This window comes from Ochotona princeps, chromosome 22 (genome assembly GCF_030435755.1).
Source record: "Ochotona princeps isolate mOchPri1 chromosome 22, mOchPri1.hap1, whole genome shotgun sequence".
In the NCBI taxonomy this organism is placed as follows: Eukaryota; Metazoa; Chordata; class Mammalia; order Lagomorpha; family Ochotonidae; genus Ochotona; species Ochotona princeps.
Window position 1 is genome coordinate 10,770,746 of NC_080853.1, and position 26,525 is coordinate 10,797,270.

At 53.5% G+C, this 26,525-nt stretch overlaps 1 protein-coding gene across 5 annotated transcripts in view; it reads right to left on the bottom strand.

Moving 5' to 3' along the window:
• HNF4A (hepatocyte nuclear factor 4 alpha) overlaps positions 1-26,525 on the bottom strand; it is a 51,269-nt gene that overhangs the window by 18,099 nt on the left and 6,645 nt on the right. For 2 of the 5 annotated variants that reach the window (XM_004585832.2, XM_004585831.2), the window contains exons 2-3: positions 1,300-1,474; positions 224-318 (exon numbers count right to left, since the gene is read on the bottom strand). In XM_004585832.2, the coding sequence (XP_004585889.1) occupies positions 224-318; positions 1,300-1,474 (270 nt within the window). Of the gene's footprint in view, positions 1-223; positions 319-1,299; positions 1,475-4,253; positions 4,458-4,628; positions 5,402-26,525 lie in introns of those variants that run through there. The other 3 variants (XM_004585830.3, XM_004585829.2, XM_058679476.1) reach the window with 3 other exon arrangements.

Genomic DNA, 26,525 nt, shown 5'->3' on the forward strand with positions numbered 1-26,525 from the left:
GATAGGAGGCCGGGCAGTCAGAGCAGAGGAGCTTATCTCACTGAATCTTTCTCAAGACCAAGCCCAGCCGCTCCCTATGGCCAGATCGCTGGGCCCTCCCTCCCCTCAGCCATTAGCCAGTCACTCTGGGACCTGTGAGCAAGTCATAAAGCGTGGCTCCTGTTGTAAATGACTGCGCGGTTGCGGGTGGGGCGGCAGGGCAGTGGGGGAAGCCAAGGCTCACCTTCCTTCTTCATGCCAGCCCGGAAGCACTTCTTGAGCCTGCAGTAGCGGCACTGGTTCCTCTTGTCTTTGTCCACCACGCACTGCCGGCTAAATCTGGGGAGGGCTTTGGATGGTTGGATGGAGAAGACACCAGCCTACAGATCCCCTCAGAGGCCAGTACAAGCACCCTGGCCTTCACTTGGCCCCTGCCACCTCGCCTTATGCCTACCTCCCAGGGCCAGGGTTGGGGCACAAGGGAGACAGGATGGGGTGCTCTCCTGCCAACCTGCCTTGAGTTGGAGGGACCTTGGGGCTCGGCTCCTGACAAGTCCCACTTGTCCTGCTAATCCTGGGGAAGCAGGCTCAGAGAGGCCACAGGTGGCAAAGGGGCTACTCCGCCCAAGGTTGGGACACCTGGGTTGGGAAGCTTAGCTTCTGGAGTACCAGGGTACTGCACAGACACCCAGAACCCATAGCAGGCCCTGGAATGAGCTCCAAGGCCATACTTGGTGCATACAAGTCTCTCCCTCCACAGAGGATAGGAGACAGCAGCAGTGTTATACACGGGCAGAGCCCAAAGCGGTAGTCCTGTCTCTGACATTCACTCAAACTGGGTAACCCTAGGCCAAGTTCCTAGTCTTCCAGGCCACAGGATGCTCACCCATAAATTGGGGATAATAAGAGTGGCCACTGCAGAGGGATGTGACTGGCCATGGTCACACATGAGCTTGTGTTTGAAAGAAGGAGGTTCCTAGGTTTTGGGGAGCCCCTGGGTAGGCAAAAAGGCATGGGGCGCATTCTCAACATGTCCCAGGGAAGGCCCCAGCCTGGGTTTGCTTGTAGACCTGGGGCTCCCCATTACTAAGTGGCACAAGTATAGGCTCTCAGAGACCTGGCATAGGGGTTGGCCTGGGGACACACTTGATCAGGGGTGGTTGGCACCTGTTTGACCACTGCTTGGCATTCTTGGGAGACATGGATTTGCAAGGAGCCTTAAAGGCTCTGGGAGCCACTTGGAGAACAGATAGACCCTGAGGGCACACGAGCCCACACACACCCAGCAGGAGAAAACAAGGCCCGATCAGGGGTCCTGACCTGCAGGAGTACATGTGGTTCTTCCTCACGCTTCTTCGGAAGAAGCCCTTGCAGCCGTCGCAGCTGGAGGCACCGTAGTGCTTGCCTGTGGCCCGGTCCCCACAGATGGCGCATAGGGCGCTGACGCCCAGGCTGTTGGGCGCGTTGAGGTTGGTGCCTTCGGATGGAGATGTATCTGCAGCAGAAGAGAAGGTGGAAACCTCAGGAGGGGCAGGAAGTCAGGGACCATCTTCATCCCAGCAGGTATCTGGCCAGTGCTTTGGCCTCAGCTGGACTAGAGTTCGATGCTCGTTCCTGCCCCACCATTGACCTTGGGCAAATTACTTGGTGTTTGGAGTCTCATCTGCGACTTGGGCCTGGCTGTGATGTTGCCTTCATCATCTTTACTTCTCTGCAAGGTGGAAGCTGGTAGCACAGCTTCTGTGGAAAGGTACAGATACCTGGCTGCCTCCCAGGGGGCACATGGTTCCTCCTTGGGCAGAAAGACAAACACCACCCCCGCCCCCACTCCTCCCTGGAGAAGCCCAGTCCCTCATCCTTCCTGGGTGGCCAGGGCTGGCTGGGTGGCATTCAGCTGGCTGCCCAGGGACCCTGAGGCCTTCCCAGGGCAACCACAACAAGTACTCCCAGCCCAATGGGGAGAGCCAAGCAAGGCACTGGACACCCCTCTTGAAGACTTCCTGTCCCAGAGGCCAATACAGCAGCTACACAAACATGCAGGGCAGGGGGATGAGGATGGTGACCACAGAGAGCTCCATTGGGCACAAGGGGTTCCTTGTACTGATGTAGCCTCCAACTCACTGGTCACCTGGGCCTCAGTTTTCCCAGCTGTAAAAGGAAGCAGTCGGACTGACCCAGCTGAACTCCCTTTGGGATCAGCAAAGATTCCACTATGGACTAAAGATACACACAGCAGACATTCGTGAGCACATGAACCCCACATACACATTTCATCGGAGCCCTGCCTCCCACCTTGGATTGTTAAGGCACATGTAGTTAAGAGCCAGAGGGCATAGGCCCTGAAGTCCAGCTGGAGTCCTGGCTGGGCCACGTCGCTGGCTGGCATTGGCCGATTGAGTTGACTTCCCCACACGCTGATTTCCCCACTTGTAAAATGGGAGTGTCATGGGCTCGAGCTGCTCTCTGATTCACTGCCTGAGAAGTCCTAGGCATGCGGTAAGCAGTGCAGCTGTGTTGGTGACATGAAGACGCCGCCCAGCCTTGCACCCAGACACTAGCGTGCGGCTCTCCTGCCGTCCCTGGCCGAACACCTCTGAGATGCCTGAGTGCGCCCAGGGTGCAGCCCCTTCGCTGAGTGAATTATTTTTGGAGATGAGAATAATTGTTGAGCAGTATCTGTGCCCTTTCTCCCTCTGCCTCTCCAGCCCTGGCCCCTGAGGAGAACTGACCCCAAGTCTCCAGATGTTTAGGCGGAAGCTGGGGAAGCAGCTCCCAACTCCTGGGAAAGACAGGCCAGGTGCTGTGTTACTGAGGTCAGTGGGTCACCTCGTCGTCTGGGTGTTGACAAGAGACTTGCCCCGTGTTATTACACCAAGAGGATTAAGGAGAAGGGCTGCCATTGCTGCTGATGAGTTAGGGGCTGCGGCAGCCCTGGAGCGTGTGAGCCACCTGCCCAGGTAGACACCCTCACTGGCCCCCCACTTTCCATAGGGCTGCTCGAGTCATGGGCGACTCATGGGGGCCAGGAGCCATCCTCATTGCTCAGGCCCATTGCTGACCTAGCCCAGGGAACCAGGCATACCTTTATCTCACTTGGTAGATAAGGAGACTGAGGCTCGGTGAGGGGAAAGGGAAGGAACCATGCCTGACAAGCCCAGTTATCTTTTGGCCCAAGAGCTGCAAGGGTCTCTTTTTTGAGGACCCCGGTCTCAGAGCACGGGCTTCCTGGGCTCTGAAGCAATGACAGAGCCCCAGGGAGCAGCCCAGGCCTTGGCCAGGGCCAGGAGGGTGGCAACACACACTGTCCCGCCTAGCGTAGCAGCCATCACTTGACCCCTCATGTGTTCCCTGGGGCACTTGTAAAAGCAGCCAGCCAGCAGGCTTGGGTCATCAGATCTGTTTTAAAGTAGACACAGGGGCCGAGTGAGGAAGTGACACCGCACATGGCCGGCAGGGGCAGGCAGGCACAGGAAGGCTGACTGGTTGGCTGGTTGGCTGCTCTTCCAGGCTGGCCTGACCACAAACTTTCCAGGTCTCCTCCTGATGCCAATGTGCAGCTCAGAGCCGCGGAAGCCAGGCAGGTGGCAGGCTGCCCTCAGCCTCTATGAGGGCTGGCCTGGGCTCCTGGCTTCCTGGCCTCATCCCTTACCCCACCGCCCTGGGGGGGGGGGGGGACACCCGGCCAGAACCACCACCAATCATGGCAGAGCAGAGACATGGGTGGCCAAGAACCAGCTCGGAGACAACGCAGATGCATGGCTGCTGCGAATCTCATTCGGCTGAGGGTGACATAATCATGAGTATGGGCAACTGCTGGCCCAAGGAACAGGGGGCCACATACATGTAGCCACATCCACAAGCCTGTTTGGCCAATGACCCACTCTCACAGCACACTTGTACATATATCCTCAGACACATGTACACACACAAGCAAGACATGAACACCTCCAGGAGATGTGAATACACACAGATTTACCCAACGAGCAAGGGCAACTGCAGATGGACCCAGACCACACGCATGCAAAGGAACACAGACATACAAGTGCATCTGCATGGGCACACATCTGCCCAGGCAGCACACAGCCCACTTGCATGTCTGCAGGGACATGTGTGCTTGCACCACATGCACTGCCGTGTCGGCACCTTCTCTACCAGCCCTCCCCGCCCCCCTTCCTGACCTCTTTTTTGAAACCTCAGGTCCCTCAGGAAAGCCCCAAAGCCAGCCCGAGGTACAGCTCTGCCTCCAAGCAGCATCTATGGGGACGAGGCCATACCTTTCCATCTCCCTGCGCTTACACCCACTGCAGGCAAGAAAGAGCCATGCTGGGCGGAGCTGCCAGAGCCACACGCCAAGAGACAGCTCACCATGGCGTCTCTGACTCCGTGACTCCCAGCCCGGAGCCAGCAGGGACCAGAAAAGCCAGGGAAGGAAGATCTAGGATCTGCTTTGGCTGGAAATTCACCCTACCGGCCTTCCCTCTCCCACAAGGCCTTTGGCCGCGCTCTCCGGCACCACCTGTGTGTGTAGGCCCAGCCTACCATTTTCTCTCATCCTCCTCCCACCCCAAAGTTAAGGGCCAAAGTGCCACTCCCGTACCTGGGCACACCTGCCCCCACTGGTACACCTGAGCACACCTGCCCCCACCTACCATTGCCCATGGCCAACACCTGTACATTCTCAAATTCCAGGGTGGTGTAGGCTGGGTCCAAGGCGGCGCTGTAGTCGGCCATGTCCATGTCGACGAGGGTTTTCGAGAGGCGCATTCTCCCCCAGCCTCCACGACTCGGCCGCCTGCCCTGCTTAGGATGCCCACCCCGGAGGCCCCCCGCCCTCCGCCCTCCCACGGCCTCCTCCCAGGGGCCCTCTCTGCCTTCCTGCCTTTCAAACCGTCCTCTGGGAGGATCTGCAGGAGTCTGGGCCTAGCCTCTGGTGGGGCGGAGGCTCTGGCGGGGAGGGGTGGGGGTTAATGGTTAATCGTCCCCCACTGGCCCACAAGCTGGGCGGGGCAGCAGGGATTTGGCTGCTTGCTGCTCTCTGACTGACACCCCGGGTGCTAATTACAACTGTGGGGGCCCTACTTGCCAATAGTCAGCTATCAATCCTGTGAGGCGGGCGCTGGTGTGGCCATCCTCCTCCGCCATTGTCACCCCAAGTCTGGCCGTGCCCCGGACTCAGTCCCTTCTCAAATCACACTGACTTCTGTCCTCAAGGTATCTGCCCAGATAAAGTGGCACATGATTCCACAGGCCCATATGCCCACCTTCAGGACCTTCATTCCGGGAGCTCCCTGCCCCGTTTCCCTGCCTTCCCCAGGGGCAGAAGGGGCCAGAAGCTTGGCATGGAGGCAGGAATGATCACCTGTCACTCCCCTCCCCCTGCTCTCTGAGGTCCCACCATGGCGTCCACTGGTCCCCACAGCTCCCTACTATCCAGACCCAGCCAGAATTCACCTCTGATGGCTCCGCCCTGTCCCTCGTCCTGCCTTCCCAGCCCCCACCCAGGCCCCCAAGCAGGCAGAGGCAGCTTCGCCCCTCCCACAGACCTGAGTTTGCGTTCAGGCGCCTGCCCCCTGCTTGCTGCGACGTTTCCTTCCTTCCCTGGGCAGCAAGCAACTGCCCTAAAAGGGCTGCTGAGTAGACGCTGAGCCGTGGCAGCAGACACCCTCATGTCCGCCTCCACCCACCCCTGCTGTACTCCCCATTTTCTGCCTCCCTTGTGCCTCTATGCACCTGTCTTCTCCCTTTCCCATGAGAGGTGCTGCCTGTGCAGTCACCCAGGACCCCGTGCTCAGAGAGTCCCCACGTCTGACTTAATGCTGCTGGTGACATGAAATTCTCCATGCTTTCTGAGACAAGCGGCCTCATGTTTTTGCTCAGGACAGGATCTGGCCCATTCAGCTAGGGGTCGTCCCCATCACTTCTAAGAGCTCCCACTCCAGCCAGGCAGGATAGAAGGTAGATGGGGAGGCCAGGGCTCCTGGGGGCCTGTCTCCTCTCCTAGCACAAAGGACAGTTGGGAGGGACGTGGGCAAGAATGGGCGACTCTGTAGGAAAATCCATTCGTGAATGGGCAGACGGGTGGGACAGGAGTGAAGGGAGACAGGCTGAAATCACGTGAGTTGAGGAAAAGAGTGGATGGATCAGTGAAAGAGTGAATTAATGTGTATGTGAAGGTGGGGCCTAGAGTGAGGGTTGTGTGTCTGAGGGGTGCAAGGGGACCCCTCCACAGAAGCCCTTGCCTTTTCCAGCTGTAGCCCACCCTGAGCCAGAGGCTCCGGGAAGACAGTTGCTGATGGGAAGGGGAGGTAAGTGGAATGCAGACCAATAGTTCTGGAGGCAGGGGGCTGAATTCAGCAGCAGGAGACCGGGCTTAGAATGAGCTGTTGCTCTTGGAATGGATTGGTTTAACTCTCATCTCATTTCAGAACCTCATGTATGATCCTGGCCCAGTGGTTTGTTTGAGGGAGACAAGAGGGAGGGGACTCCAGCCCATACTGTAGATCCCTGAGGCCCACAGGCGAGCTCCATCCGAGACTGTAGGCTTCCTCTTGTGCTCCTGGAGACAACTGGCATGGTCTAGAGACCTAGGGACAGGACTGAGCTGCCCAGGAGCAGATAAACTGGCTAAGGAGTAAGTACTCGAGACAAATGCACGATAGCCCTTGGGAGGGCCTCCTCAGTCCCTGTCACCAGCAAGGCTCTGTGACAAGACATGCCTGGATGCTCCCTGCATGATCGAGCAGTGCATGTCGTACCCGTTGTTGCCTCAGAGAGGCACCTGCCACACTGCTGAGTACAAGAGGACTGTCAGCCTGGCAGAATGTGACTGGTAACTAAGGAAGCTGGCATCCCACAGCACAGAGTCAGTTTGAGTCCGGCCGCTCCACTTCCAATCTAGCTCCCTGCTAATGCACCTGGGAAAGCAGTAGAGGATGACCCAAGTGCTCGGGTCCCTGATACCCATGTGGGAGACATGGATGGATCCTGGGGCTCCTGGATTTAGCCTAACCCAGAATGGCTATTGCAGCCATATGGGGAATGAACTGGCAGATGGACAATCTCTCTTCCTCTATGTCTCTCCCCACTCTCTGTAACTCTGCCTTTTGAATAAATAAAACAAATCTTTTTTAAAAAAATTATGTCATATGATAAAAATAAACATCAATAGAAACATGACCAAAGGCTATGTGAAAATCTTCTCCCAAAAAACATATCTTTGACAAAAGCTTAAAAAAAAATAGTAACAGAAATCACAATGCAGGGACAGGCACTACAGCCGCCCCTTGGCACACATGCATCTGTGTCACAGTGGCGATTCAAGTCCTGGCTACTCCACACAGCTCCAGCTCCCTGCTAACACACGCAGGAAGCAACAGATGAATGGCTCACTTGGGTCCCTGATTCCCATGGGGGAGGCCTCGATAGAGTTCCTGTCTCTTGGTTTTGGCTTGGCCTAGCCCCAGCTGTCACAGCCATTTGCACAATGATTCCTCTGTCCCCATCATTCTGTCAAAAATAAATCAAGTGTATCTTTTAAATGCACTTTTCTTTAGGTGACATAAGGTCTGTGACCAAGCCAGGTCAGCCAAGCCATGCCAGGACCAGGGCCGATTATACATAAGAACCACTAGGCAGACAGCTTGCACATGGTGAGTACGTGGACCACGAGATACATGACTGAACAAAGGCACAACACGCATGACTGCCTGTGGGGTGTATTCTAGCCGCGGCCCACCGCATTACAACGGGCCTCTCCCAGGGAGCCCACCTGCTCATCCGCTAGGATCAGTTACACCTGCCACTCAGCCCACTCCAGACAGGGTCTTCTAGAAGCCACCCTTCTGGCTCTGGGACTGGAGGCTTCCAAGCCTCCATTTCTCCTTCTGTAAAATAGTCCTAACCCATTGCAGCACCACGTGTCAGGCAGCGCAAGTCCCGTGGAGGTGATTTTAACTTCTTGGGAGGCGTGTAGGATCTATGCAAACATGAAATAGCAGACTGTTCTGGAGGAAGCACCCTGAATTTTAGTGTCCCCAGGGGTGGCCTGGAACTAACCCCCTGAGGACACCAAGGGACATCCCACAGCAGCGGGGATTCTTGCCACTGGCCACGCCATACCATCTTTGGGAATCAGGATCCTGGCTGTGGAGAGCGCCTGGGTCCAGCCATGCCTAAGTGTGGACCTTACCTTCCAGGGCTGTCAGTCCCCAGCCCCGAGGGCAGAGGCTGGCAAGGGAAAAGGAAGGGTGTCAGAGCTTGCTGAGGAGACCTGGAGAAGGCAGGCAAGGATGGGCCTGGGCAGGCAGCTGTGGGGAAGCAGATGCTGTAGAGCCGGCTACAGGCAGGGAGCAGGTGCTTCGGCTGGGCAGTCATGGCCGTGGGTAGCATCGTTTACCTCTTACAATGTCACAGTGGCTGATGAACCTGGCACCCATCTCACTGTAAGGTGCTTGAAGGCAGGAGCTCTCATCCCCCTCATTTCACAGGTGATTTAAGGGCACCTAGAGGGGTGTAGCCACTTGCCCACGGTCATGCAGGACCAAGGGCTTGGCCTGCTGCATGGGGCTAACCCTACCCTCTTTGGTAGCACTGCAGCTGGCGCCAGGCGCTACCTGGGTCTCACCCCTGCTGGGGAGTCCAAGCATCCAGCCAGACTCAAAGGCCCTGTCCTCGGGCACCAGGGGACTGGCAGCATCCTCAGACACCTGGCCGCCACCTGGCTGCCGGCGTCCGACTTCCCCTCGGAGCTCCCCAGGCCACCACTATCTCCTACCCTGCCTCCCCCACCGGCCACCTGGGGTGTGGCACAGGGTAAAGCAGGACTTTATCAAAGCAGAGAACAAAAGTCGTGGAGGAAAGAAGCCAAGCGCCATCTCCACTCTGGGGTAGGGCCCTTCAGCTTCGCCCCTTTGAAATTTCAAATTCCAGTTTGTGGACAAAGTCCTAACTATCTCACAATATAGGTCCCCAAGCAGTAACTAAACACCAGTCCTGGCAGCCACCCGGCCTGGCGGGGCTGCTTCTTTAGAAGGGTGTAGGGAGGTAGGGAGAAAGGGTCCTGAGCCAGCCAGGGTCTGCCATCCACGCAGCTGCAGCGCACGCCACAGGGATTCCTGCTTCTTGTCTGAGAGCCCTGGGCAGGCAGCTAGGATTGGACGTTCATTGGAACCCAGAACAGGTAAGCCCCCGCCCTGAGTGGGTGCCTTTTCCTCTGGGAACCTACAACCTCACATCTCCCTCTGTGTCCCCATATAGGCCACCAGGGCTCCGTCAGGTCACAGTCTCGTGGGACTTCGGGACTAGAAGGCTGACCCACCCATTCAAAGGATGGGGACACCGAGGCCCTTGGTGAAAGGGCAGCTGGCTGCAGGCACGACCAGAGACCTGAAGCCTAGGTGTGGGTGCTTGACTGAACCCCAGAGGGTGAAGAAACTCACTCAGGACCACTAAGCCGTGGTGGTGAGCCCTGCTTCGCCGGGGGACCCTGCGGCTGTGTGATAGCTCCTCTACAGACCATGGTGGACAGTAGTGTTTGCTCACTCAACCACTGATGGATCCTGGGCTGCCATGGAAGTGTTTCAGGGAGGAAGATGAGGGAGCAGGGGGCTGAAGGCCAGCGGCTTTGGAAGGAAACAACATTCATGTGGTTAACTGATAACCGGGCCCCATCCCTGGGGCCTCCATCAGCCTCCTTCCTCCCTCCTGTCCTCCGCTTGATTAAGACCAACTTAGCTGCCTGCTAATCATTGCTCAGCCTGTTGATTTTGCCTTAAAAAATTAACTGGGCATGAGTTTGCGGTTTGTCTCACCCCTCACCCTGTGAAGGCCTGGGGGTGGGCAGGTGGCCTCCTGGGTTATGCAACAGGCCACTGGCCTCCCCACACACAGCCCCCGCCAGTAGCAGCCTCCTCAATCACGCTCTAAAGGGGATGGTTTTGTTCAAGAGTCAACAGCCTGCCCGGCCCCCTGCTCCGGGTCCTGAGCAAATTTGCTCTGTTACCAAAGAGAGATAAAGACAGCTCTGTGGGCAGGGGGCAGCTTTCCAAATAGGGATGTGCTGGGCCGCGTGCGGCAGCTTTGAGCTGGGAGTTCTAGAAATCCCACAGCGTCAATCGTCAATCGGGAAAGGCTTGGGCTGGGCTGTGAGTGTGGCTAGGCCAGGCGGGAGCCAGGAAGTGCACCTGTGGGCGCGGCATGTTCCCACTTCCATACCAGCTTCTCTCAGCCTTGTTTTCAGCACTGGGTACAGCTAGGGAGATGGAGGCTAGCTGACAGGAGTAGCTTGCTTTCCCGCCTCCCCTTCTCCCCTTCCCCTACACCGCCACCACTGCCCACCCTGGGCTGTGACTCTCTCTGGACCCAGCTGAGGGTGACACATGGTTCCCAAGTGCCTCCTCCAGTCATACTCCCTTCCCTCCCAGACTGGCCAGAAGCAGACAGCCGCTGAGGGCAGACCACTGTCTAGAGGAGAGTGGCCGGCAGCCATGAGCCATAAGCCGGAGCTTCCATGTTCTATCCTGTTCCAGCCTTGTCCCGCCTCCAGAGACATCGGGCCCCACAGACACACGCAGAGCCCTGCCCTAGCCCCGGTGACCTCGCCCTGCCTCAGTTGCGTAACCTGCACATTGATCACACCTGCTGATTGATCGATCCCCACAGCCACTAGCTAAGGCAGGTCCTGTTTTTCTCACTGTGCTCCTGACTGGAAGCACAGAGAGACTAAGACACGGGCCCCAAACCACACAGCTTCTGAAAGGCAAGGGACAGAACACAACCCCAAACAATCTGACTCTAGAGTCTGTGCTCCCAACTCCTGGGCCACCGTGTGCCACTGGGGGGCTGCCACGGTGCAGGAACTTGTTGGGGGGGGATGGGCTGGGAGCAGGGCATTACTGTAGAAGAGGAGGCTGGCATGGGTTGGCTTGGGAGGTCAGGTAGCAGGGTGACAGGAACACCCAGGAAGGGAGCCAGGATGACTCGGGCAGGCCCCTGTGCACTGTCCACATGTGGCCAGGTGGCTTGTGACATCTGGGTTGCAGCCGTTGCTCTTCTGTTTATGTCCCTCCATTCTGTTTATGTTCCTGACCTTATCTGTAGTAGTGACCTTGGGCGTGAGATGGGTCAGCCTGCCCTTGTTGAGTTCTGAAGGGTGACTGAGCCCTGGGCCAGGCTTGCATCTTGGAATGAATCCACGCCCAGAAGCCACAGCCCTGCCCTGTGTTCTGAGGGGCACCAGAGATGGACAGGGTGAGTTGTTGGGAAGTCCTGAGACACAGACCAGGATCACTGTTTACAGGTGTATACGTTGCTCACTGCACAAATGTTCTCCAGCAAAGGGAGTGAACAGGGCTAGAAATCTCAGCCATGGCCACATTTGCCGAGCCCAGGGCCTGTGAGCTGCATCTGCCTGGAGTGAGCTGCTGGGAGCCCTGCTCCAGCTCTGGTCACAGCCACTGTGACCTTGGCTAAGGTCATCTCCCTGCCTGGCCTTGGTTTACCCTGTGATCAGTTTTGTCTAGCATACAGTGGACATTCAATCCTGACAGTGACCTTTATAAAATATAGCTGCTAAGGCCCCATCACACAACAATGAGTGGGTGGACTCAAGGCACCTGCACATTTTGAAGTTCTCACATGACTCTGACCCGCTGTGTCCAGGACCCTGGGACCTTAGAGCCAGCAAAGCTCAGAAGTGCATCTAAGCTCTACAGCTTACTGGTCAGACATTTCTGTGAGACTCAGCACTCCCATCTGTAAGATGGGAACAAGGACAGCTTTCTCCCAAAGCCAGGATACCAATCAATGGAGATTATGTTCAGGCAGTGCTTGGTACTGGGCCTGGCACGTAGGCGCTCCCAGGAATGAAGGCCAGCAACCCCTTGGTGTGCCCGCTCCTAACACACTGGTCTTCATCATGGCTGTGCACCTGTCCCATCTCTGACGTTATTATTGCTGCTGGCTGCCTCACCTCATCGGTGAACATTTTCCCATTTATTTATGAATTGCTCATACAGTCATGGTGCAAATTCAGGAGATTAAAACATGTTCACTGGGACCAGCATGGTAGTTCAACAGCTCTACCTGCAGCACTGGCACCCCATATGGGCACTGGTTCTAGTCTTGGCTGCTATATATTTGACTTCCCATGCAGCTCCCTGCTTATGGCCTGGAAAAGCAGCAGAGGATGGCTCAAGTCCTTGGGACTCTGAACCCACGTGGGAGATCCAAAAGAAGTTCCTGGCTCCTGGTTTTGGATTGGCTCAGCCAATTTGGGGAGTGAACCAGGGGAGGGAAGATCTTTCTGTCTCTCCTTTCTGGAAATCTTTCAATTAAAATAAATAAATCTTTTTAAAACAGACTTATTTTTTATTTCAAAGGCAGATTTCCAGAGAGAAGGAAAGAGAGATCTTTCATTAGCTGATTCACTCCCACAAGTGACTGTAACTGCCAGAATCAAGCTGATCTGAAGCTAAGAGCCAAGAGCTTCTTCTGGGTCTCCCACATGGGTTCAGGGTCCCAAGGACTTGGGCCATCCTCCACTGCTTTCTCAGGCCATTAGCATAGAACTGGATTGGAAGTGGAGCAGCTGGGGCTTGCAAGTAGAAGAGTAGCCTGTTAAGCTACTATGCTGGTTCCAAAATAAACAAATCCTTAAAGAAAAAATAAGTGTCCACTGAGCAGCCTGGCCTCTGGCCCCATGGCCCTTGCCTAGCATAGCCCAGGGGCACTGCTGCTGTGACAATGGCTGCTGGAGCTTCACACAGCCCGCAGGCTCAGCACTCCTGCCTCTTGCTGCTCAGCTCCCTGCTTTGTTCAGCTACACCCGAGACTTGTCCATCACAGCCAAGGGCAGGTTTTATGGGGAGGGAGAGTCACTTTCCTTCCCATGGGGGAGACAGAGGCTCACAGAAAGAGCACCACTTCTCTCAGAGAACTGAGTCAGGGGTGCCTGGAATCCCAGCCACCTGGCCCCGAGTTGGAGTCTGTGCCCTGCCCTGGAAGAGCCTTCCAAGAATCCCAGCCCAACAGGTATTTTCTAGCCCTGGGCCTGGAGCCCTCCAGGTCGGGCCTGGCCTTCCTGGGCTGACAGCGGGGCTGAGCTAGCCTGTCAGGGCTCCGCCATGTCTGGGCCCCAAAGTTCTGAAGAGAGACTGAAACAGACCAAATCTTTCCCAAGTCATCTGGAGAGGGACCCAGAGAGCACTGTCCCCTGCACGGGGCAGTCAGGGCCTGTTGGCTGGGCGCTCCCTCTCCGCCAGCACAGGGAAGCCCAACTGGAACTCTGTGCACCCAGCAAGCAAGGGAGATGAGGAGCACAGAAAAGCAGGTGCATGAAGCCCAGGGGACTCACTCCTGGAGGTCAGGGAGGAAGAACCGGAGTTCAAGCTCAAAGCAGCAGGGAGCTTCTCCCCAGAGGGTCAGAGCTGCTCCTCCCCCCTCCCTGGGTGCCTGGGCCGCTTCAGCTCACTGACTGCACAAGTCACCATCCCCACAAGGCGTCTCAATGTCCCCAGCTGTAGAATGAAGAAGACAGAAGACTTACAGAACCCCTGGAAGATCCCGTGGGGCTCCACTCACCCCGTTAGCCATGGAATGTCCATCCCCCATCAGCGCCCTTGGCCTTCTGGCCTTGGGAGTGGGGAGAGGGCGTGGGGGGTGAGTGTTTGTCCTAGTTCTCCACACTGCCCCAGCACTGGGCCTCCTCCCTCTGGCTGTCTTACTCCAGCCACGCCACCCTTCCAGGCCATGGCCCGGTCAGGACCCTACCTGGGGGGCTGTGGGGGAAACCCTGGCCCCAGGCTGCCATCCTCCAGGCGCAGCCTTGGGATCCCGCAGCAAGGCCGACCTCCTCATCCTGGAGAGAGCACCTCCTGCCACCCTGTCGCTCAGGACCCCTGCGAGCGAGCTCGCTGCCTGCTGCCAGCAGCGTTAATCCTTTAATACTGGTCACAATGAGATTGCTGGAATGGTAGGAGGAAGTTCTCATGGAAACCACGGGGCTGTTGGGGACCAGTGCAGGGAATTAGTCACAGGGCTCAGCCTGAGCCTCCTGAAGACCAACCCAAAAAGGAACAGGAGCTACAGTGGCCTGATGCCTAGTGCCTGCAGACCCTGGAAGGGTTGGGGCCCACATAGCTCTTCTGCTGGATTGGCCAAGCCACAGGCACAGAGAGAGCGCTGTGGCTTTCCCAGCTTCCTCCTGCATCCTTCCGTTGGGGTTCCAATCCTTATGTCCAGGGCTCTCCTAAATGGCAGGCGGGTGTGCAGCTTGGGGCCCAGGACCTGAGTTTGAAACACAGCTCTTCCCTTGCGTTCAGTACACACCCTGTGGTTGCTGGCTGCACTGGCAGGGCTGCGGCTCAGGGCATGCAAATCCATGAGCAGCCTGCTCAGATTCCACAAACAGCAAGGCTTGTTTGGAAGTGTAAGCATGTCCACGTGTCACAGAGCATTCTGGATGGTAGCCAGCCCAGCGTGGACTGTGGGGGAGGGATCTTTCCTTCCCCAAGATGGGGGGGGGGCGGGGAGTGGGTGGCGTTCGCTGCCCAGGAGAAGGTCCTAGCGCACCCTAAAGGACAAGGTGGGCTGTTGTAGTAGAGAGGGGACCCTCCTTTCCCCGGGGGTGGGGGGGAGGGAAGGGGCAGTCTCACTTGGTAGACTCCGCAGTTTTGCAACTGGGATCTGGGCTTTCACAAACTTTCTCGAACCCGCAGTCCCACCCCTTGGGTCAGCCAATGCCCTCCTCCGGGCTGGGAGCCAGAGGAAGCAAGGGGCAAAGGAGCTGTGCAGAGAAGCGTGGCCACCATCCGCAGAGCCAGGCGCCCTGACACACTTTCCCATCCCCCTGGTCAGTCCCGCGGTTGCCCCAGGGCACGGGGCAGCAGGCCCCCGAGGGCATCCCAGAGGAAGAGGCCACCCCACCCCAACACCGCCTGCGTGTTCTGGGCGCTTCCAGGGCTCCTCCTGCTGGCTAGATCAGGAATTGGCGCTCAGAAATTCAACCGGTGGCCCAGGCTTCGCCCTTCGCAGCGGAGGCCTCGCGACAATCCCATTCACGGGTCCAGACCGAGTTTTCTCTCTAAATCCAGCCAGTGCCGGCTCTCGGCGCGCTCACCAATCGCCACGCACAGGCGTATGTCCTTCCAATCATACAGCAGTCGCTGACTCAATCAGAACGCGAGGTTTAGAAGCCAGGTCCCCAGGCCCGCCATGGCGCCATGTTGGACACGTCTATTCCTCACGTGTGGCCCTGAGGTACGGGCGCTGTGGAGGAAGGCCCGAGGCGCCACCTGCCGCAGCCGAGAGCGGAGAGCCACGCTGTCCACACACAACACTTTACACAGCCACCTCCCTGCCGCAGCTCAGTTACACACACCTAAGAGGCTGGCTTTGGGGGTCTCTTCCCCATGCCTCCCAACGCGTCAGAAAAACCTCATTCTAGAATTTTTCTCACCTTCCTGCTCCCACCTCAGCCGGCCACGGCAGAATCCCCGTGATCCCCAGAGTTCTGCCTGAGTCTCGCGGCTTCTCTGCTTTTCCCGCTTGCCCGTCCGCTGCCCCCAGGTGTCACCTGATGGACACTGACCGCTGGGGCAGACCCCTCTCAAACTGACACGTTTATTTCTTGTGTGCTTGGGATCAAACTCCTGCCCGGTTTCTATGTTCCTACGTCTTCAGCTTCGTTTCTCAGGCTTTCTTGTAAAAGGATTTGATTTTATTGGAAAGATTTACAGGGAGAGGGAGAGACAGAATCAGGTTTTTTGTTTGTTTGTTTGTTTGTTTAAGATTGATTCATTTTAGTTGGAAAGGCAACTTTACAGAAAGGAAAGACAGGACCCGGCGCAGTAGGCTAGTGGCTAAAGTCCTCACTTTGCACATCAGGGATCCCATATGGGTGCTGGTTCGTATCCTGGGTGCTCCACTTCTCATGCAGCTCCCTGCTTGTAGCCCGGGAAAGAAGTGAAGGATGGCCTAAAGCCTTGAGACCCTGCACCTGCGTGGGAGACCCAGAAGAGGCTCCTGGCTCCTGGCTTTGGATTTGCTCAGCTCTGGCCGTTGTGGTCACTTAGGGAGTGAATCAGCAGACAGAAGATCTTCCTCTCTGTCTTTCCTCCTGTCTGTATATCTGACTTTCCAATAAAAATAAGTAAATCTTTAAAAATTAATTATAAAAAGATTTATTTATTTGAAAGTTAAGAGTTACAAAGAAAGAGCTTATATCTGGGTCACTTCCCCAGATGGCCACAATGGCTGGAAGTGGGCCAGGTCAAGGCCAGGAGCCTGGAGCTTCATCTGAGTGTCCAATGTAGGTTTAGGGACCCAAGGACTTGGGCCATTCTCTGCTGCTTTCCTAGGTCATAAGTGGGGAGCTGGATGGGAAGCGGAGCTGCCGGGATTAGAACTGGCGCCCATATGGGACCCCGGTGTGTTCAAGGCGAGGACTTTAGCCACTGGGCCATGTCGCCGGGCCCAAAGGCATTTTTTATAATGTAAAAATTGCTATCAAAGCCCCAAAACAGATAACATACTGAAAAAGATGAAAGTAGGGCCCAGTGCAGAGGCCTAGTGGCTAAAGTCCTTGCCTTGCACATGTCGGGATCCCATATGGGTGCCTGTTTATCTTCCAGCAGTCCCACTTCCCATCCAGCTCCCTGCTTATTTTATTTCCCTGCTTGTGGCCTGGGAAAGCAGTCAAGGACAGCCCAAAGCCTTGGGACCCTGTACCCGCGGGGGAGACCTGGAAGAAGTTCCTGGCTCCTGGCTTCGGATTAGTGCAGCACCGGCCGTTGTGATCACTTGGGGAGTGAATCATCGGACGGAAGATCTTCCTCTCCGTCTCTCCTCCTGTCTGTATATCTGACTTTCCAATAAAAATAAATAAATCCTTTTTAAAAAGTTGAGAATAAAGCAAGGTTGCCCACTAGGACAGAAGCAGCAAGCTGCCCTGTGTCATTGGTCTCCCTGTTCTCTGGAATATAATGTCCAGGTTCCACAAAGGCATGGCGATCATCCCTAAAATGACAGACCTAATGCCTTCCTTAAAGGTCAGTGTGACTGCTGATTAAAATGCAAAAGAAAATATAGTGTAACAGTTCCGAGGAACTGTTCCTGACAGTTCACTGATATTTTTCTTTCAGGCCCCTTGCTCCATTTTACTGCCTTGACTGTGGATGTATGCTGGAGCTTTGGCAGCCACCGTGGATCCTGAAGTTGAAGGAGGTGGAAGGAGCCTGGGGGCAGGAGGACTGCTACGAGACAGAGCCACAATACCAACCTCAGCATCCCCACCTCCTTACAAAAGTAAGGAGTCCTCTGTCTTGTCAAGCACCTGCTATTCCACATTTCAATACTCATGGACAAATTAAACCCGAATGCTGTGCCCGTTAGTACTACTTCTATTCCATATTTTATACTGGCTGCATCAAGTTATCTAGGAATTAACCTACTGGAAGATTTAAATGAAAAGAATCAAGCTTTATTTTTAAAAATGTTATCGATAACCTATATCAGTGAAGACACAGAATCTTGTCTGTGCTCATGACAGAAAGATTCATTATGAAGAGATGTCAACTCTCCCCCAAGGTAAGCAATAAATTCTAGAAATTTCAACTAAAAGCCCTACAGGCTAAAAATCACTTAGCACAGTGGTTGGCAAGTTGCAAAGATGGAGGTTGCTCTTGCTGAATCCCAGTGGAGGAGGCAACTGCACCATGACCCTGCAGCCTTCATGCTGCCCTCTTCTGCCTCCTCTCAATGTTTAGATGAATGCTCAAAGAAAACAGACAAGCTGATTTGAAATGGCAGTGATAACATGGCAAGGCCTTGCTCTTCCATAGAGAACGCTGGGGCTGGCCTTGTGCCACAGCAAGCTAAGTCACCTCCAGTGACACAGGTATCCTATCAGGGTGCTGATCTGAGTCCTGGCTGCACCACACTTCTGATTCGGCTCCTTTCTTCTGCACCTGGGAGGGCAGCAGGTGATGGCCACCTGCCACCCATGCGGGAGATTGGGATGGAGTCCCTGGCTCTAGGCTTAGGTCTGGCCCAGCTCTGGCTCGTGCAGCCATCTGGGGAGTGAACTAGCACATGCATAATCTCTCTCTCCCTCTCTCCTATCCCTGGTGTGTGTGTGTTTCTCTCTCACTGACTCTGCCTTTCAAACAATAACACACACACACACATGTACACACACACACGTACACACACACACTTACAAAGCTATAGCTATGCTGTGCAGCCATTATCCACACATGAATTTTAAGCACATACAAAGTAGTCTGTCATGTTGAGCTGTGCTGTAAGTCTAAAACATACATCATACTTCAAAGACCTCCTATTAATCTAAAATTTTTATTAACTAGATTTGAAGTGATATTTTAGATATACTGGGTTAAATAAAATATGTCATTGAAATAATTTTAGATGCTTTTTTCTTAATTTTGATGTAATTGTGGGATTATGAATTTTTTACAAAGTATGACTACTGGGCCTGGCATGATAGCCTAGTGTCTAAAGTTCTCACTTGGCAAGCATTGCTAGGATCCCATATAAGTGCTGATTCATATCCTGGCTGCTCCACTTCCCATTCAGCTCCTTGTTTGTGACCTGGGAAAGCAGTAGAGGATGGGTTTGGGATGCTGCATCCACATGGTAGACCCAGAAGAAACTCCTGACTCCTGGCTTCAGATTGGTTCAGTTCCGGCCATTGTGGGCACTTGGGGAGTGAACCAGTGGATGGAAGATTTTCCTTTTGGTTTCTCCTTCTCTGTATAGCTCTGAATTTCCAGTAAATAGCTGCAACAGCCAGGTCTGGACCAGAATGAAGCCAGAAACCCTTAACTGCGGCCAGATCTCTCACAAAGGTGGCAGAGGCCCACGTGTCTGGGCCATCCTCTGCTTCCTGCCCAGGCACATTAGCAAGAAGTGGACCAGAAACAGAGCAGGTGGGATCCAACTGGTGATGTGGGATCCTAGCATTGCAAACAGCAGCTTAACTCTTTAAAAAGTTCATGGCGGGGGGGGGGGGGGGGAGAGAAAGGTGGTGGGAACCCATGCATGGTTTATCCACAAACTTCCTCAAGATCCCTCATATAAGTCCCAGGCCTCCTCACTTGATGAGGTCTCGGTCATTGCCAAGGTCCTCTTCACTCCTGTTCCTGTGTCCTCAGGGTTCTCACTGCTCCCCAGAGCAGCCAGGAGCTATGGGCAGGGCCTCCCCAGGAACTCCCTTGCTATCTCAAAACAAACAAACAAACAAACAAACAAACAAACAAACAAAAAAAAACACAAAACCCCCAAAAAACTCCACAACCCACTCACAAAAAACCACAAAAACCCCCATGATTGATCCCAAACAAACCTCTCTCCTCTTCCGCAACTCCACCCCCAAATCACTGGATTTAAGGTCAACACCACTAGAGGAAGACAGAAGACTGGGCCTGTGAGTAAGTCTCACACTATTGTTTCCTGCATGTGTCTGATAAAACAAACACAATGGCTGCTAGGCAGGGCTGGGGGTGAAAGCACCCCTGCGGAGACTTCTAGAAATGCCAGGAATTCTGGAGCCATGTGGGGACACCGAAGAAAATTGTGAGGTGGGCAGGAAACCCAGCCAGAGGTACTGGACCAGTGGACAATGGAGGTAAAGGTGTTAGCCATGAACGTGTTGGCTGCCATGTACCCATGTGACCAGGTCAGCCCCACTGTGCTGCAGATGTCCTGCGAGCCACAGCTGTCATCTTAAGGTTTCTACTAGTCACGTTAAAAAGTTGTAAAGCTCTGAAACAGGAGACTGCATTTCCAAATAATGAACTTTGCCAGCTCTTGATGACCAGGGTCCCTAACTCAGGTGCCCTCAGTGCCTGGATGAATAACTGGTATGGGTGGTACAGACAGCCTCGCAGCAAGCTTTGCACTGCCCAGGGCAAGCACAATGGTTTGCCTGCGTGAATCTGCTTGGTGTAGGGGCACTAGAGAAGAGTAAGGACTGTGGCAAATTTAGCAACACAATGTGACCTAAATTAGCTGCCTTGTGAATGTGGAAATCAGGGATGCTACAGCTTCTAACTTTTTCTTTTCTTTTTAAGAACCAGGAAGTCAAAAATTTTAAACGTTAGCAGGCAATTCAAATTAAACACACACACACACACACACAACGAAAACCAAACCAACAAACCTGGGACGGGCTGGGTCTCAGCCTCTTGTGTGTGCTTTAAACCTTTGACCGTGTTTTATAGAGCAGGAAACTGAGATTCAGAGTGGTTAAATATTTCCTCATCTCACAGTATAGACCGAGCACCAGGTTCCCTTTCCCGGTCGCTTCAGCTGAGATGCTAGGGAGCGACATTGCTGGCTGGCTGGCTAGGTTCTACAGGGGGTTAGTGGGGAGCCAGGCTTTGTGCCGAGCCTACAGGGATGGCATCAGAAGGAGGCACAACTTGGAGACGTGGGACACAGAACCAAGGCTCAGAAAGGTGGAAGGAATCAGCCGGTATCACCCTGGGAGGCTGGGACTTGGGTCTGTACTTGGTTGCCAGATTCTAAAAGCTTCCTTTTGTTGCACAGCCTTCCATGCCACCAAGATAAACAACCTGAGATCAAGGAGGCTGGGCTACTCTGAAAGGCAGGAGTCTACAGGATAGCAACTTCTTGCAGCTCTGCCAAGCCATTAAATTAATCTTTTTTTAGGGGCTGGTGCTGTGGTGCATCAGGTTGAATTGCTGCCTGCAATGCCGGCATTCCGCGTAAGCCAGTTCCCAACAGCTCCACTTCCAAATTAACTCCCTGCTAATGCATCTGGCAAGGCAGCAGGTGATGGCCCCAGTGTACAGGTGGTTACTCCCCATGTGGGAGACCTGGATGGAGTTCCTGGCTCCTGGCTTCTGCCTGGTCCAAATCTGCTCTGTCTCTCCCTCTTTCTCTGTTTCTCCTACATACACACCTCCTCTCTGATACTCTGCCTTTCAAGTAAATTGCTTTTTAAAAAACAAATATACAGAGCCTGGTGTGGTGGCCTAGCGGCTAAAGTCCTCACCTTGAATGCCTCGGGATCCCATATGGGCACTGGTTCTAATCCCAGCAGCTCTGCTTCCCATCCAGCTCCCAGGATGGCTCAAAGCCTTGGGATCCTGCACCTGCGGGGGAGACCTGGAGGAGCTCCTGGCTCCTTGCTTTGGATTAGTGCAGTACCGACCATTGTGGTCACTTGGGAAGTGAATCATCGGACGGAAGATCTTCCTCTGTTTCTCCGTCTCTCTGTATATCTGACTTTGCAATAAAAATAAATATTTTAAAAACCAAATATACAATATTTTCGAAAGCTTAATAACCACTGGGCTATCATGACCCTGGGTTTACATGGAGGGAACTAAAAAGTAGAGGTGGGAAGATCCTGAGGGCCCTCTGTAGGTCAGGCCTGGAAGCGCAGTCTTCTAGTTCCTGGTGCTGGCCCTAGCAGGTGGCCGTGACGCCATGCTGTGCCATGGGCCCCTGTGCCAGAGTGTGCCAAGGCCGCTCACAGCTCCTCTGGCTCTGCCCCAGGGAGCAGGGACATCCACTCCCTCCATGTCCTGCCTGCCACCTCCTCTACTTGGTCTCCCGCCTGTTGGGATAACTTTTTGACCTGTTCCTTCACAGGCTGTGTGCGAGGTGTGGCTGCTGCCTGCACAGCGTGTCTCAGGCCATCCTGGGGCCTTGGCCGATCCCATAGCAGACGATCGTCAAACAGAGGCTGTCTGGGCAGAGGGAGGCCTGTTTACCCAGGGCAGGGCCCAGGCTGAGGCCTCAGCTTCCTCCACACACCGCCGGCCCATCTCCCTGTGCCACACACTGACTGGACTGTCCCCCTCTGCATTTGCTTCTTCCAGAAATATGAATGGGACGCCTACTGCGTGCCAAGCACTGCTCCACCTGCTGGGAACAAGATGTCCACGCTTCCCACTCCAGGAGGCAGATGACGAGCAGAACGGAGCGGAAGAGGATAATGGGTTTGGTGGTGATAGAGCAGGCTGGGGCACAGACAAACTGGGGTATGGGTAGATTGGGGGGGTGGTCCAGAAAGGCTGCTCTGGGGGCGGGGCGGGGGGGGATAGTTCAGCTGAGACCCAAGCTTTGGGAAGAAGTCAGCTGTGAAAATAACTGGGGAGAAGGAAGGATGCAAATGCCCTGGGGCAGGAGCATGGTGAAAAGGCTGGTGCAGCTGAAATGAAGTAAACAAAAGCCAAGAAAGACACAAGAGACCAGCAGCCTGAGCAGGGCCTGTGGGGCCATGCCAGCACAGAGAGGAGTTCAGCTTTCCCTGCGAGTGCAAGAAAAAGCCAGATCTTTTATAGGGAATCTAAAAACGCGGCTGCACTTGACATTCCCCCGGACCTGCTGTTCGCTTCCACAATACTGCTCCAGTTGCTTGTTTTTATGCTGACACGGAGGTGTTTGGAATAGTGTTGAATTCTCCCCTTTTCCTGTTTAGTCACAGTTGTACAGATATACAGAAAATGCCCAACACTGCAGGCTTTCTAAAGGTGGCCACTTGCCCTTGCCCTTTCCCAGCTCTACATGCCTCCCAGCACATGGAGGCAACCCCTGTAGCTGTGTCAGCACTCTGCTTCTCCGACCCACAGTCTGCCACACCCCTGAGGATCTCAGTATCCCACTGGTTGCTAATGTTCCTGTTTTAGATGTGATGTGCTTGCTCACTAGAAGCAGCCGTTGTCTAGATGGTTAGAAAATCTGTACCTGCAGGTTCTCTCTGCCAAGCCACAGCGCTAGTAGTGCTGTTTATTGTTAACAGCTGTGTGCGTGACACCTGAGGCCTTGGGATGCGTGATCTCAGTTAACCCCCATGATGGCACTCCCCATAGGCACCGGTCACCATGATAACAACACTGACTACATCTTCGCAGACTCATGCATCCACCTGCTGATCAGCAGAGGCCAGCAGAGTAGGCATTGACCCTGATTCCAGGAGAGGATAGAGTTGGGCAGTGCCTAAAATCCCACCCACCTGCCAGCCAGGAAAGAAGGTCAGTTGTGTGAGGGAAGTTAACTCTCATCTTGCACTGGGGCTGGTTTGTTGTTACATCCACGGGTGGTGTCCTTACCTGTGCAGAGCCCGCATTCGCAGCTGAGCTCAGCTTCTGCTGGGCTATGGGGTTTGGGGACAGCCACTTCAGGGCGCTGGGCCTTGTTATGTCTCCTGAGAAATGGGTAGGATGGCAATGCCCACCCAAAGGAGCAGTTTTCATTAAAGTAGCTACTTCTCATGACGTGCTTAGGACAGCATCAGCCCACAGTGAGGACTAGATAAGTGATAACAGAATGGGGGCTGGGAAATGAACAACCCCAGAGCCAGATGTGCACCTTCTGAAGCTGAATCCTGCGTCTACGTGGGAGACACCTGCCTTCGACTTGGTGGTCTATCCCACACCTGCCCATGACGTGGACTCTATTCATCTGTAAATGTTGTTGGCTTGACGCTTTTCTTTCTCCAAAAGTTTTAAGTCACTTTTAAATTATGTTTATCCATTTGAAAGGCAGAGATACAGAGAAAGGTCCTTCAACTAGCTGTTCACTCCCCAAATGCTCAAAGATCAGGGACTGGGCCAGGTCAAAGCCAGGAGCTGTGAGCCTAGCCCAGGTCTACCGCCTGGCAGAGGGGGACTCACTCAGTGCTTGACCTTCAACTTCACCTCTGACTGTGCATGCGAGCTGGAAGCTGGCACTGGGCGCAAAGCTGGGAGATGAACCCAGCCGGTGTGTGATGGATGGGCTCCCATAAGGGAAACCACTGAGCCACACTCGCACGCAAGCCTGCACACTCACTTGTAAAGGATATTTTACATGAAGACTTTCATACACTAGTTATAAATGCTTCTAACCACAATAAAACAGCTTCACAAGTACGTAAAGTTGCTTGCTCACATACTCCCTGGAACCAGTTCCTGAGCACTGTGGGAACATCTACTGAAAAATGTGCTATTTTTAAGCCTGTAAAGAACTCGGAGAACATTCTGTCCAGCGGCTTTTCAACCTTTGACCACGGCCCTCAGGAAGAAACATATCCTGTTTCCCAAACTTCATATACAGCGGTAAAGAGGGCAAGCAGATGCAGGCCTGGGCCCACCGACCAGGGTTGGCAGGGTCCCTCTGAGGCCATGGGACGCCTGTGGGCCTCCATCTCGTCCGCACCCCAAGGGTCACCCTGAAAATAAGCCACATGCGTAAAGGCCCTAGGAAGTACTCCTTAGATTTTTCTCTGTTATCAGAACCACAAGCACATATTCATGAACACACAAAAACCACACAAAGGTTGCACACCCATACCTTTTCCTAAATGGAAAACATCATTATATTTTTTTCTATTTTACATTATTCTTGTGTAAAACTATGATCATCTTCATGAAATTTCACAGAACTTTACAACCTCCTCTGCGCTGAACATTAAAATACTTCAAGTTAAAATGTTTGTTTTTCTAAGTGATACATTTTTATTTAAAGGGAAGAAATGTCTTATGAAATGTGTTGGCAGCTCATAGCCACCACACCGAGTAACGCCTATCTGTTTTCTGTCAGCTCTTCCTCTGCCTAGTTTTACAACTCATGTTGGCCCTGTGATGTCTATAACTCCAGGGCAGTTTGAGTTATGACTCCTACATCTTTTGACAAAAAATGATGACATTTGCAAAACGATATGTGAAATTTACTTTTGATTGGTAATAAAAAAAATGCAACATCTAAACATCTTTGTGAACAGACAAGAAAGCAGGAGGAAACGGTGGATGAGGTGGACAGCCAGCATGCTGAAGGGCTTTGGCCCAGCCCATGGGGCCTGCATGTTAACAGACTTCAGATTTCTAATAAGGATTGGTGAATTATATTCCAGGAATACCATGTCTGCTTAAGAACAAACATTTGGGCTTCAAGGGCTTTTTTTTAAAAATAGCATCCCATGCTCAAAAGCAAAGGTTAGCCAACTTCAGCCCATAGACCAGCTCTGGCCACCCGTCCATGTGGGTGAGGGAGGCTGTGTGGAGCACAGTCATGTTTGCTCATCTGCTTGGGGACTGTGCCTACTTTTGTGCCATAACCATGGAGCTGAGAAGCTACCACGAACCCTTCTGGCATGCAGAAACCAAAAATATTTGCTGTCTAGTCTTGCACAGAAAAAAAAAAGTCAACCTCAGTTCTAGAGTTACAGCTCAACCCTTCCGGTCACAGTAAATCTGCTCCTATTTGTACGTAATTTTGTTACTTGTAACTCCAGTGAACTTTAACAAGTGCCTTTCCTCCAACATTTTACTGTGCAAAGCTGAAAGACAAACACGGGGAACACTAAGGTATGCATGCTTTCCCCAAAATGCCACTCATCTGGAGCACTCTGACACATTTGCTTAATGGCTATTTCTATATCTATATGCTTTTAAAGTAAAATACTTGATCTAAAAAATTGCATTTTGTGTTAGTCACACATATTTGGGGTGTGTGTGTGTGTGCATGTGTGTGTGCGTGTGTGTGTGTGCAACCCTATAACAGTACTGGTCAGCCGGGCCGAGTACAATAACCTAGTGGGTAAATCCTCTCGTTGCATCTGCTGGGATCCCATATGGGCACTGGTTCATGCCCTGGCTGCTCCACTTCCCATCCAGTTCCCTGCTTGGAACCCTATGCCTGTGTGGGAGACCCAGAAGAAGTACCTGGCTCCTGGCTTCAGATTGGCTCTGTTCCAGCTGTTGTGGCCGCTTGGGGAGTAAACTAAAGAATGGAAGATCTTTCTCTCTGTATTTCCTTTCTTTGTATATCTGCCTTTATAATAATAATAATAATAATAATAATAATAATAATAATAATAATAATAACCAACTTTGCCAGCAATACATGTTCTTCTTCCCAGAGTGTGGAGCTATTCCTTATAAGAGGCTCTTCAAATGAAGGACTACATATCCCAGACTCCTTTGCCTTTGGTTGGAGTCATGTGACTAATTCTCACCAATGGAATATAAGTAGAAATGTTGGGCATCACGTTGGGCAGGGCTACTTCTAGGATGCCTAGAAGACTCAATGATAGATGTAAACAAACTTTTACCTTACGTCTGGGCCTTACTGACTACATTAGCTAGTAGTCCCCAAACTAACATAACCCAATAAATCTTGTGTGCCACTATGGGGTGATGATACGGGTTTGCAACACATTGGGGTCGTGCTCTGGTTTTCTGAATGCTTGGTAACGATGGAGGCTTTTCATAAAATATTTCATTCAGAAGATGAGGCGCTTCTGTGTCTCAGCCAGAGGTTTCAGGTTTGGGGGAGACCAAGAGCTGGGTCCATTCACACAACCCTTTCCCCACCTCCAAGTGAACCCTGACACTGCTTCCCCACCTCCCAGGTCTCGGAATACCAGCCTCTCCAAAGAAGACCTGGAGTGACAGCAGGGGGTGGTTTGAGTGGGGCCTTGAACTCAAGGTTTCAGCCAGGGCAGCTGTGTCTTTCCTCATGTCCGTGCCTCCCACTCCTCTCTGACGACACCCGGGAACCAGCCCTGAAGGAGCATG